General features: G+C 42.8%; 2 protein-coding genes across 2 annotated transcripts; both read right to left on the minus strand.

Annotated features, from left to right (window-relative positions):
- Nucleotides 1–6,614: 6,614 nt before the first annotated feature.
- LOC307241220 (thyrotropin-releasing hormone receptor) lies at nucleotides 6,615–7,847 on the minus strand (the record flags this gene model as incomplete). The annotated part of the gene is made up of 2 exons (XM_080015258.1): nucleotides 6,615–7,016; nucleotides 7,125–7,847. 2 exons carry the CDS (start codon nucleotides 7,845–7,847, stop codon nucleotides 6,615–6,617), a joined length of 1,125 nt encoding a protein of 374 aa, XP_079871384.1.
- A 2,371-nt stretch (nucleotides 7,848–10,218) lies between these two features.
- Nucleotides 10,219–11,610, minus strand: ocstamp (osteoclast stimulatory transmembrane protein; the record flags this gene model as incomplete). The annotated part of the gene is made up of 2 exons (XM_080015260.1): nucleotides 10,219–10,569; nucleotides 10,693–11,610. The coding sequence occupies 2 exons, from the start codon at nucleotides 11,608–11,610 to the stop codon at nucleotides 10,219–10,221; spliced, it is 1,269 nt and encodes a 422-aa protein (XP_079871386.1).
- Between the last annotated feature and the right edge of the window lie 1,671 nt (nucleotides 11,611–13,281).

The raw sequence follows: 13,281 nt of genomic DNA on the forward strand, positions 1-13,281 counted from the left end.
CATTTGCAGCACATCCTCTTTCCTCCTCCTGTGTGATCCCATAGGTAAAGGTTTTTCATTTTATTTATAAAACTAGATCCACATCTTAATTATTTGAGTGTGTGACAGACACAAATGATCTGCAAATAGGAAATACCAGCGATACCTATGCCCCCACACACATATCTATGGATATACTACGTTCATGCAGATCATAATTGGAATATTTAAAAAATGCAAACTCGGGGGCAAATTTATGTTCCACATAAATCCGGCGAACTTGGTTAGGATTGCACACATTGCATGTGATTGGATTTACGTGGTAAAGCTATGCGCAGACAGGTTTCCAATTACCCAGGGTGCACGGCCACTACGCCCAGAGATGATCAGGACATGACATCACGGAGCCGAAACCTGACACGTTTAAATGACCGTATGGCAATGGCGTTGAATCTTCATCATAAACTTACATTCAAGGTGGTATCTCGATATACTGTATATGCACGGCGTAATCCTCCCATCTCGGTGTCGCCGGACAAAAAAACATGTCATGCTATTGTATTAAAACGTAGCCATAGTTCAGTATTCATATCGACTCAATATTCGGGACGGGGGTGGCCGTGTACAGTATCTGCCGTGATGTTGGCGAGAAACAAGCAAAGCACACAAGCACGGCCTCAGAACCGCTCAAAGTGCGCTGCGATAACCACCGATAGATTTCCAAATATTTGCTGCTGTTTTACGGGGTCATGCTGAAACCTTTACACAGCAAGTGAAGCGTCCAAATGTGTGTGTCTCACCGTGACTCACTGAATTCAAACTCTCCGGCGCTCTCCTGTGCAGCCTTATTCAGACTGCGCCGTGCCGGACCCGGAGTGTTTACAATCATTCTCCTCGTCTACGAGGCTTTAAATGGCTTCGGTCCAACCCACGTTGTAGAGCCCACACCGTAGACTTTCTATTTCTATACACTCCTGAGAGAAAAAGCTCCCCAGATGCTGATTCTCTTGAATATCACAGTCAGAAAAAAAGATTGGACACGCAGCTTTCCGGCAACTATATGCTCCAAAAAACGACGGAATTGGCTCCCGGCCGACGCCGAACAAGCAAGCTCAGCCAATTCCTTTCAGTGCAGCTGAAAACAAACCTTTTTCAGAAGGTTCAAGATTCAAAATATTTATTCGTCACATACATACACCCACTCGTATTTTTTTTTTTGGCAAACTCCAGAAACTGTGCTGGGCATGTAGTACAAATAGGAAAAAACAAAAAAACTAAAAACAAAAAAGACATTTATTTAATTAAAAAACAAAACTAAAGAAATAGTAATACAATTATTAAAAAAATACAACTCTATATTCAGCATTTGGAAAAGAAAATACCAGACCAACAGAAACTGTACACACACACACACACACACACACACACACACACACACACACACACACACATACACACACACACACACACACACACACACACACACACACACACACACACACACACACACACACACACACGTATATATATATATATATATATTAGCATACTGCGAGCTAAGTATTATAATAAATATCAACGAATATATAAAATGTGTACAAGTAGGCTATTACAGCAATGAGGTGAACACAGTATTTATTTATTTTTGAGGTGAGTCTTAGTTTGTGTCCTTGTGGCCTCTGGGGGAAGAAACTCTTTCTGAGTCTCTCAGTTGTGGCCACAGCCACTGGAACAGTCATGGTTGGGATGGCGGGGATCCGTATTAATCGTCTAATCCCCTGGTCCCGCAACACTTGGTGTATACTGTAAATCCTGTAGGGGGGGTTGAGTATCATCCCGGAGGTAGGCTCAGCCGAACGTACCACTCTCTGCAGGGCTTTGCGGACCTGAGAAGAGCATAGGGTGGGGGCGGGAGCAGATGTTATCCTTAATTAGTCTCTCAAAACACTTCTTGACCACCGAGGTAAGAGTGACAGGGCGGTAGTTATTCAGGTCCGTTATTCTGGCCTGGCCGTCTTGGGCACGGGAACGATCGGGGACCTCTTGAAGCCCGGGGCCAGGAGGAGGTTGAATATGATGGTGAGCACTGGGGCAAGCAGGTCGGCACGGGACTTCAACACACGAGCAACCTCAGCCAAGTGCCGAGCTTAAAGTGTTTAAAGTGCAGTGTACATTTTCGATTGTTTTTTATTTATAACTTTATTTTCAACATTTTGCTTAATGCACATGTATTTTTTTTCCGCAATTTGTACTTTTATTGTATTAAAAAAAATCATTTACATTTTTATTTTATTTTATTTTTGCAATACAAATAAATGTTATTATTATTATTACATCTCTATACAGGGAAATCAATTCTCAAATTATTTTGCCAGGTGCATTAACTTCTACATTACCATCATATCATCATATGACCATCATTGACTCAGCTCTTTATGACATTTGAGGTGCAGATGAGGACCATCTCAAAGCCTATGGGACACGGTTCTAACTGGTAATAACATGATAGTACGCACCACTCTGTACGCTTTCTTCCACACATATTCCGCATCTCTGTAATTTGCAAACATTGATGGGGGAATTGAGCATCACATCTAGATGGGAGGCTGTAACGGAGGCCTGTTAAGAGAGTGCAGGTCAAGTCTTTACCTTCTGCAGACCGACGGAGTAGAACTAGGGACCTGTCAAGAAGCATGGCAACACGCACGCACGCACGCACGCACACACACACACACAAACACGCACACCCACACACACACTCACACACACACATACACACACACACACGCTCACACCTCTTATATGCTATTAAGTATTTCTATAATAGAGGATGAGAGCGGTGGTGCATCTCCAGACCGTATCATAGCAACCTCTCCTCTGCCCCCACATCGAATTAGCATTGTAATGCTAATAAACCCATGAGAGCACATTCTTTTATTATATATTATGAATCTGAATGTAATACTTTTGCCAAGTCGTCTGTGTTGTCTTAAGACAACCTTGGGGACAAACAATTTGGAAATGTTTTTTCTTGTCAATTGTCAGTAACCCAAGACAAAATTTGACAATAAATAAATTACAATAACTCATTTTAAAAGTTCAAGGTTATTGTAGAACGTGGTGATGCAAAAAGTTGCTGTTGCAAAAAAAACTGAAAACCATGGGCCTGTTTTTGAATGCAGACAGGTCCCTGGGCACAAACCAATATACAGTAGTGCATTTAATATAATAAATACTTTTCCCTTTAAGTTATGTTGAGGGATGCCTCAATCATAAGGACACAGAACATATTGGCTGAGCTTGGGATTCAACAATGGTGTTTGAAAATTGTTTGGGTGCATCACATGTTGAATCAGCACATGTTCTATTTGCTGCATTAAAGCCAGGATATAGAACAATAATCTGACTATGACAAACATTGTTTAAAAATAAATAATAATTCTTCCTATAAACTCATGTTGTTGCTTACCCATGGTGGGGAATAAATTGGGTTAGAGGTTTCCACGGTAAATTAGAGCCGTGAAGGAACAATATTCAGATAAAGATAATAAATACGTGGCACTGTACGGTGACGGGAACAATACAACAACAACAACATGAATAATTAGAAATTAGAAAATTACAATGTAAACAGGACAGGAGGAGGAGGAGGCGAAACAAAGAAACAGAGTAACAGACTCCGAAATCAACATAATACACATAATACACATAATACACACAACGAGATTCAGCTCTCGGAGCATCATGACCATTGTCCAACTACCTTTATTGCTCTAGTTCATTTTAAGGGGGCGGATGAATAAGGATTCTATTTCATTCTATTTATATTTCACTTCAGCTGAAACCTATCTCACTGACAACTGATATTCTTTTTTGTTTTTTTTTATCAAACTGGGGCCCGACTGTCGAATACGATTACGCATTCGGTGTGACCTCAAAAATGACTAACAAATGTCATTTGTTAGTCATATCATTGTTTCAGGGTTTTCTTCTGTAATACACATTTTCCTTATTCATGGAGTCGGAGCGTTGCCCGAAAACATAAATTTGCGCCCGCTGTGACTAATGTGGTATATTGTCACGGTGTTTGCAAATGAATTGCAACCCACGCTCCATGTTGAGCTTTCATGGTCAACTGTGAGCATGACCACACCGCCAAGCGCTAAGTGGTCTCCAGGGACAGTGATATTGGGCCTGCCGGGCCTGAATGTGTGTCTCGTTCTTGCTCTTGAGCTCTCTCGAACACTGACGCGGGGCGTGAGTTTCGAGTGGTTTGAAGCCGTTTTGGTGCAATTTTATTTCTAAGTTGAAATAACCCCCTACCCACACACTATTCAACATTTGTACATGATCCAGAGCGGATAAAAAGGAGTGGGGTGGGTTTCTGTTGTCGTGTGCTGGACACCAGGTTGGCAGAGCCAGATGCAGAAAACGAGCGCTTGTGTTGTGGTGTGTGTGTGTGTGTGTGTGTGTGTGTGTGTGTGTGTGTGTGTGTGTGTGTGTGTGTGTGTGTGTGTGTGTGCGTGAATAAAGAATCTTCTAAAAAAAAAAGAAAAAAAAAAAGCAATGGAAGAATGGGAGTGAATTTGAGAGACAAACAGACAATGAGAACCGCAACGCAACGAGCTGCTCCATTCTGTCACAAACCGTTCCCAAGCTCCTTTTTAACTCCTCTGGTTTGGTGAAGGGTGAAGGCGAACACTGTCAAGGCTGTGAAATCTCTTTAGAGAAATAATGAATACAGTACGCTGAAGCATTGTGTAGACATGACTATAAATACCCACTGGATGTAAATTATTGCTAAACACTGTAATTACCCTCCTGCAGTGTTTATGAGGCTGTTACTCTAGATGTGCCACGGCTTCTCGCCTCTGCAGCGGAGTATAAATCTGAAATCTGACGAGCCCACCTCTAGAAGGAGCCACTTCCTGAGCGTTACTGTCAGACAAAACGCCTTGAGAGCGGGCACAGGACGGCATTTAGATGGTGTTGGGGCTAACAGTGGACAACAAAACCTATTATTTGACCTTGTATGGCGATTTTGTGGTTACTGTACAGGTGTGGTCCTCTAAATCCGAAGTTACTTCACTGAGCTGTGAATAAGTATAAACAAAGTTTTCACATTGAACAAAATACTGAACCCTTGAAATTCCATGGACTGGATGGAATGCAGCATTATTGTTCTTTAAGGGGCATGTTTAAATTATTAATGTGTACAGAATGTGTATAGAATTGTGCTAAACTAAATCATAATAATAATAATAATAATAATTATTATTATTATTATAATAACAATAATAGTACAAATAAAAATAACAATAATTACAATAATAATAATAATAATTACAATAATAATTACAATAATAATAATAATAATAATAATAATAATAATATACATCGATCTAGAATGGCGTGAAACAACCAGGTATAGAAAAAAAATTTCTCTGTGGAAACAAGCAAATATAGAAATAGCACAAGTGAATTATTTGATGATAAATAGAAGAATGTTGGTGAATGTAAAAAGAAGCACACCGTAGAACATGTTTAAAACATACTTTTAGATTGAAAGTGTGTGATTTTTTTTTAAATATTATGTACATCAAAATTGCTTACATCCATTTCAATCAATTAAAACTCAATTCACTTATAGATTTGTCTGTAAAATAACAGGAAAAAAAAATACTCTGCTACGGTGCTGTATATAGAAACGAGCAAATAGCGTCTTCCCAAAGTGTCAGTGTGAGTGTCACCCCCAAAAAGTTTCAGGCTGCTTGGTGACAGTCCCGTGCTTTGACCAAAAACCGTCCAGTACCAAAACTTCTCCCAAGATATTCAGTTTCCCTCTCTGTTTGACACATTTACATTTCTTCCATAATACCCTCCTGACATTGGAGACAGACTTTTGCACAATCAATCAAGTCAAGAAACCTTAGACAGATTTTTCCATCAAGTTGGATTTTATTTTAATATCCACAAAAGCTTAGTAAATAATAGTGGGTTGTAAATGAAAAAAAAAACACCATAATACAATCACGGTTTGTGTTATGGTGTTAAAAATCCACAAAACCTGCAAATATGTCACTGAAGGGCAGGGAAACAAACAGTAGCAGTTTGCTGAAACATGTATAATAATAGAAAGATTTTTCGAAACATATTTTACGGAAATTTGTACACACCCAGATGAACTTCCATTCATGAGGAATGATTTAACGAGTAGTCAATAAAAAGTTCAGTTGTGTTAATTCGATTATTTTTGTTTGGTTCAAGCAGCACCAAGTTGCTTTACACCACATGCGTCATACGCATCATATCACCAGGCAGTCTGACTTGTCATTTGAAATTTTTCATATTTGTCTGCACTGAAATATTGATCACGGTATCTCCCTCAGCGCTCATAACAAGCATTGTCATGTGACTTCATGTAGTTATTACATATCAATGTGAACATGATTAAACAGAAAATACTTTGTGGTTCACAGTTACAAAATGTCCACAAAAGCGTCACAACTAACACAGATCCAACAAACTAACTACATTTTACTCACCTGAATACACATTCTCCACAATTGAAACATAAGAAATATTAAAGGACATTTACTCAAGGTATCCAAACGACACACTTTTGGCCCTTCCTTTCAGCCCATGCTTGGCGCCGCGCACGTCTTGTCGTGCATGAAGTTGAACCTCCTGCCGGCCGCTGCACTCGCGTCGTCCAGCTCGGTGCCGGGCTCGGTGCTCTCGTGGGACGAGTCCTTGATGACGCTGTAGTACACGGGCACGCTGTGCTTGGCGGCCCTCTCCCGGCCCCGGCCCTCGCACCGGCAGAGCCTCTTGAACGCCACGCGGAACTTCTGCGACATGAGGTTGTAGACGATGGGGTTGATCGCGCTGTTGGAGTAGATGCAGATCCGGCAGAAGAGCAGGAACCAGGTGTCGTTGTACGGCGGGTCCGTGAGGGAGTTGACCACCACCAGCGTACGGTACGGCATCCACAGCACGGCGAAGAGCACCACCACCACCGCCAGCATCTTTGTTACCTGGAGGGTTTTCTCACAGGGACAAAGAATAAAGGAGGCTTTCTGAGTGACTGACGATAATAAGGGCAAAACCGTGACCTGCGAGTGCGAGTGAGGCGTCGTCCTTACCTGCTTCCGCCCGGAGACCCCGCCCCCCTTGTTGGCCTTGACCGTGCTGTTGGCGAGGCCCTGGTGTACGGAGCCCCCTCCGCCGTGGTCGCTGAGATTGGACGGCAGCGGGCTCATGAATAGAATCCGCGCGATGAGCCCGTACAGCACGGTGGCGAGGATGAGAGGAATGACGTAGAACAAGGTGAAGTCCAGAAAGTAGATGGGCATGTAGAGGTTCCTGGAGACCCGGTAGCCGCAGGTGACCACCACGCCGTTGGTGTAGACGGTCTCGTCCGTGTCCACCAGGAAGAACCACATGATGCAGTACAGCGCGGTGAAGATCCAGACGCAGGCGATGATGCGCTTGGCTCGGGACACCGTGCAGATGAACTGCGCCTTCATGGAGTGACAAATGGCAATGTAGCGTTCTATGGTGAACGCGGTGATGGAACACGATGACACGTTGATGCCCAAGTACTGCAGGTACGTTATGCACAGGCAGCCGGAATAGCCGTAAATCCAGAATGCCACGACATCGGAGATGTTCGGCAAACCCGCTGCCAGGAGGACGATGAGGTCTGCTACCGCCAGGCTGACCAGGTAACAGTTGGTGGGGGTCACCATGTGCTTGGTGCGGAGCACGACCAGCACCACCATGATGTTCCCCGCAATCCCGACACCGCAGATGAATAAGGTCAAAACTATTGTGATGACCTGCACCTTAAGAGGGTTCAGGGGCATCTCCCTCAAGTCGTCAGCCTGAGTCGAACTGCCGTTGTGAACAGCGGTTGTGCCGTTCTCCATGACAGTCCTGCTGCGGCTGCCCTTTCAGTCGGTCCTCAGGAGGAATCAAAGCCCTGGAAGAATCAAAGACCAAAATAAGCACCACCAGGTGCCCAAAGTAGCTTGTCATCGATACGTTAGGGCTCCCAATAAAGAAAAAAATAACAACAAGACTGGTTATTATTAGTTAGTATTTATAATAACAAACAAAGTATGAATTACAATTTTTTTGTGAAAAAGTCACCTTACCATACTTTGCAGAAGTCAATCTTCTCAACCAGGGGGAAAGAAAAGAGGAAACCACAGCCTCATCCACCAGCCCTGCACGGATTATCCACATGTGTCCAGCTGTCCGTCTCTCTCTCTCTCTCTCTCTCTCTCTGTTAGATTCCCTCTCTCCCTCTTCTCATCCCACTTATCCCCGGCACACCCCTCCCTCTGACCACGGACTCCTCCGTGTCCCCGGCACTCTGCTGCATCGTTTAGAGGAAAACCACCTATTTCTAGACACAATTCCCCCTCCTCCCTGTCCGACTGTAGCATGTGTCGAACGTGGCGGCGGCGGTGCAGATAAACCCTGTGATTATTAACACAACAGTGGACGCAGCCTGCAATTCAACACATCATCTGTGTATGTCTGTGCATACAGGAGAAGCTAATTACAGTGGAGATGCCATTTTCCCACCTAAAAAAAGGTACAAAGGCATTGTGTGTCAAACCTTATGCCGGCGTTAAAGTGAACTTAAAATGCACTTTATTGTCTCGTTGGTTGCTCTCTTGGAAGGAGAGCTTTGGCGGCTTCTCTCCGTCTGACGCTGCTGCAGAGACTGGCAACGCGATGGTGACAACTTCTTTCATCGTCGTCCAACATTATCGAGATTGAACTAAAACCTTAATCGCCACTTAAACAGCCCCATTATCTAGAAAAAGTGAATTTGCCTCTGTCGGTCCAACCCAGAAGAACAGATTATACTGTAATGATCTATTCTAAGCCCTTTTGAAGGACGATTTGACCCTCCTGGTTATGGACGCTGTGAATGTTAATGTACGGCAGAAAAGGTTCTTCCAATCAAAGATGCTTAATGGGTATCTATCATGTTAATTATTCAACATGAATTGGAATGAATTGTAGATACACGCCTGGAAAAGGCCTTTTGCTGGGCATGTCATATTGACATGAAAAGGCGTTTAATTCTGGGGAAATCAAGCCAGAAATGAACGTATCTATCGCAGGTCTGTCTTTAAGAATAAATATTTTAATACACTGTAACCCCCCCCCAAGTGAAGGAACTAAATGTCATCCTAGATGGCACATTCACAGGTAAAAAGAAATGAAGAATATCATCTATTTCATTTAATCAACACCGACAGCAAAGAGGAGTTTGTCCTCAAATAGAGCAACAGATTTTGGATAAATAAAAAGCTGTGTGGCATAAATATAGACAATCAAAAGATATTCTATTTATATGATGTGAAGAAGATTGGAAATAGTAAATGAACCTCAAGAGAATTTTACCGGGAGTCTAGAAGGCGAATGACTTCTCAGTTGGACAAGATATAAGCTTTATTCTAACTTTTCAAAATGCATGAACCATCATCTCCTGAAGATGATCCAGCCTCAGCATCCCGGCTAAGCGCAGCACTGCCACCTAGTGGCGGTGTTTGGAAAAGCACACACACACACACACACACACACACACACACACACACACACACGCACACACGCACATACACACACACACACACACACACACACACACACACACGCACACACGCACGCACACACACACACACAAACACACACACATACATACAGCGATTCAATGTATTTGTGTTATGTGCTTCTCTGTTTCTTTTGTGGGTGGTGGAGTATTACACTTACAGTAATAGTGTAATGTGTAGCATAATCCCGCAACAGACAATTTTATGGATTTACACTTTAACAAATTGTATCACGTCCCAAACATTTAACCAAACTGAGGTTTAAGGTGCACAATTGAAGTGGACAGTAAATTGCCACATAGGAATCTCAATAACAAGAAAGCATTCTCTAAACATAGACTTTGTTTCATTAATCTGAAGATAAAGTGCTAAAAAAATGCTTCACATTGTTTAACCTTTATCTCAGCAAAAGTTAAAAAAAATAAAACAAAGAGGGCCATGCGTAGTTGGACTCTTTACAAACTCTGTGCTTAACTGAACTATCCTAAACCCCAGGGGCTCATTTTGCTATTTGATTGCAACTGATTGGCTTCATCAGTTGAGCAATATTGTTCCAAATAATGTATCGTTACAATACACTAGGCTGGAGAATTAGAAAAAGGCGTGCTCACACACGAGCAGTATAGACAGAGAAGACATCCTGTTCCCTTTTGTTGTGCTTTGCTTGTATTTTCATCAACAGGAACGCGATCCTCCGCTCCTCCTGCTGTTTGAAGAACGACCCGGCCACTTTCCTCCGCAGCCGTCGGGCCAAGACCTCGAGGAGCACGAAGAGGCAGCTGAGTACCCAGAGGGATCCCAGCAGGACCGTCACCCCCAGGTCCGGGGCCGAGGGGGTGGCGTGACACAGGGACGGATCTGGGCTGAAGGTCCACGCGTAGTGCCGCCGGAAGTTTGTCAGGTCGTGTTCGATACACAGCTGCGGGATAAGGCACAGAGCGGCCATGAAGTAGGTGATCTATGAAAAAGAGGGACAAACATGAATCATCCTCTAAGTATGGAGCTGCCCCGGCCTTCATCAACAGCTTCCCTCTTTCCATTCGAGTTCCTGCTTAGGAGATCCAGTGCCTCGTTCCCTTACCTTCAAGTGCACGGTTATGCTGGCCGATGTTTCTGGGATGTCCAGGAGCCAGGGGGCACTCATCTCAACTATTTGGTACACGGTGTGATCCAAAACCATGATGAAGGCCATCCCAGCAAAATACAGAGTGACCACCACAAGAGATATGCAAACACGGGAGCATTCTTCTTTGGTGATCTTATGTCTCGTGGAGCGAATCTTCTTGTCAGCCAAGGATATTTGGCTTCCAGCAGCTGCCGTTGCTTTTTGTGTCGACTCTTTCAACAGATAGACGTTATCAAATTGCAAAGATGTCAGGTAGGATTTGAGATACCACGCCGATTCAACAATCAGCCACAAAACAAACAAGGCGGCAAGCATGCGGTTTAATAGCAGTTTGCCGTCCTTCAGCAGGTTCCTGGCGTGTGAAAAGTTGCTCTCTATCTGCCCGCTGATATTACTAAATCTGTTTTTGACCTCTGACACATCGATGGGCCTTGATAGATCCAAGTCCTTTATATTCTGAGCGATTTTCAAGTACTTTCTTCTCACATATATGGCCTCTCGGACCAGGTCGGCTTTGGCCTCGGTCAGAACGCTGGAGGAGTTTAACAAAGTGCTGGCAAAGCCCTCGGAGGTGCACTTAAGAACGTGCACCACCACACCGATGTTCATGGTTATGTTGGGGATGACGTTCAGGATCAGGATCATGAGGGAGGTGGAGAGGAGCAGCCTGCGCCCCTGCTTGGTGAGCAGCGTGGGCATGGCCATGGTCAGGACGCAGCGCAGGGGGTGGCAGAGGAAGAGGCCGAGGAAGACGAGCGCGCCGGACACGCCGGCCACCCCGGCGGACGTGTCGTGGCCGTACCTCAGGCCCCCCGACAGCCAGCAGTGGAGCAGGCCGCCGGCTGCCACGGCGATCACCAAACACGGAGACATCAGGGTGAGCACCTCCCTGCCCACTACCGTCGGTGCGGAGTAGACGCCCCAGAGGTAGCGAGGCAGAGATTTTAGGGTCTCGCCGCAAGGTAGTTTCCTGAGGAGGAAGGAGAGACGCTTGACCCCAATGAATCTATTCTAAGCCTTAAATGAGCAATAATATACATCATTTATATTAAATGATTTATAATTAATATTGAATATAACATCACATTAAGTCAAATAGCATATTAAACAATAGTAGATCATTTAATAATAATTTATGAAATAATAATAAAAAATGGCATTTTAAATATATTTGATATAATATTGTAATAAAATATTATATTATGATGTAATATAATATTATATATCATAAATCACATAATATCATATCAATATATAATAATTATTACTGATATAATATTAAATATATAAATATTTCACAATAACAATGATATATGATTCCTAATCCTTGTAAATATATAACAATATTTATCTTAATTGAATAGCATCTCCCTATGTATGTCCCAAAACTAGCCTTAGACCCTCTGCTGCCCTCTGTCTTTTAAATGTCCCCACAGTGTACTCCACACTCCATAAGAAAAGTGGGGAGGCAGCTTTTGCTCACTATGCCCCAAAGTTGCGGAACACCATCCCACAAAATATCAGAGAAGCAGGCTCTGTGGACATACATGTTTACTCTGGCATTTAACTACTATGACTGTGTCATTTTTCTTGCCATTGTTTTATTTTTGTTTTTGTTTCTTTTGTTTGTTTGTGTTTTATCGTTTGTATTTCTTCCCAAATGTACTATTCATTCACTTAAAATAATGAATTACTGTATACTAATTCCTGAACGTCTGTTAAGAACCCCATAGATTTCAGGAAATACATCTGTGCAATTTTGCGCGGGAAACAAATCTCCTTTTGACTTATTTTCTGGATATCGTAACCAAAACAATCCTTACCTGTGATGAAAAACATTCAGAGGTGTTTTGATGGCGTTCATTCTGTCTTTAAAGGTGTGACGGTGCGGGTCAGATGGATAGCTTGGTGTCAGTGTGTCGGAGGTCTCGAGGAATTCAGGCAAAAAAAGGAACTCGGTGTCACACGGTCAGTGTTATATTAATGTTTGTGGAGAGAACGCTTCTTGTTTGTGGCCCCCATGTGACGCACAACATCATACATGTATGGACATGCGTGTCATATCCTCATGCAGGATGACTCAGGATCTTTTTATATTCACACCATCACACAAAGCAGCTTGCAGCTTACTGAACTTGGTTCAAAGCTTCATGGATTTTTGTTTGTTTGTTTAATTGTTGTTTGTCTGTCACATACTGTACATTGGTGGAAGAAATTCTCAAATAAGTACAGTATATTATGTATAAGTACCTTAAGAAAATATTACTCTGGTGTAGTAAACGTCTTTTTGTTTTATTGAACATTCTACTCAAGTAATAAAGTATTAGAATAGCTGATATTGAGCAAAATAATTGTCTTTGAAATATAGGGGTGTAAAAGAATAACGTCCCCTAAGATGGAAATACTCAAGTAAAGAACAAATATTTGCGTGGACGTAACTACCGGGAGTCTCTCTCTTTTTTTTTTTGCAGTGGGGGAGTGGGGGGGATGTCGTCAACCCTAACCCAAAAACACATTTCTGAGAAGAGAACTAAAAAGAACATT

Source organism: Zeus faber, assembly GCF_960531495.2.
Source record: "Zeus faber genome assembly, chromosome: 15".
Classification (NCBI taxonomy): domain Eukaryota; kingdom Metazoa; phylum Chordata; class Actinopteri; order Zeiformes; family Zeidae; genus Zeus; species Zeus faber.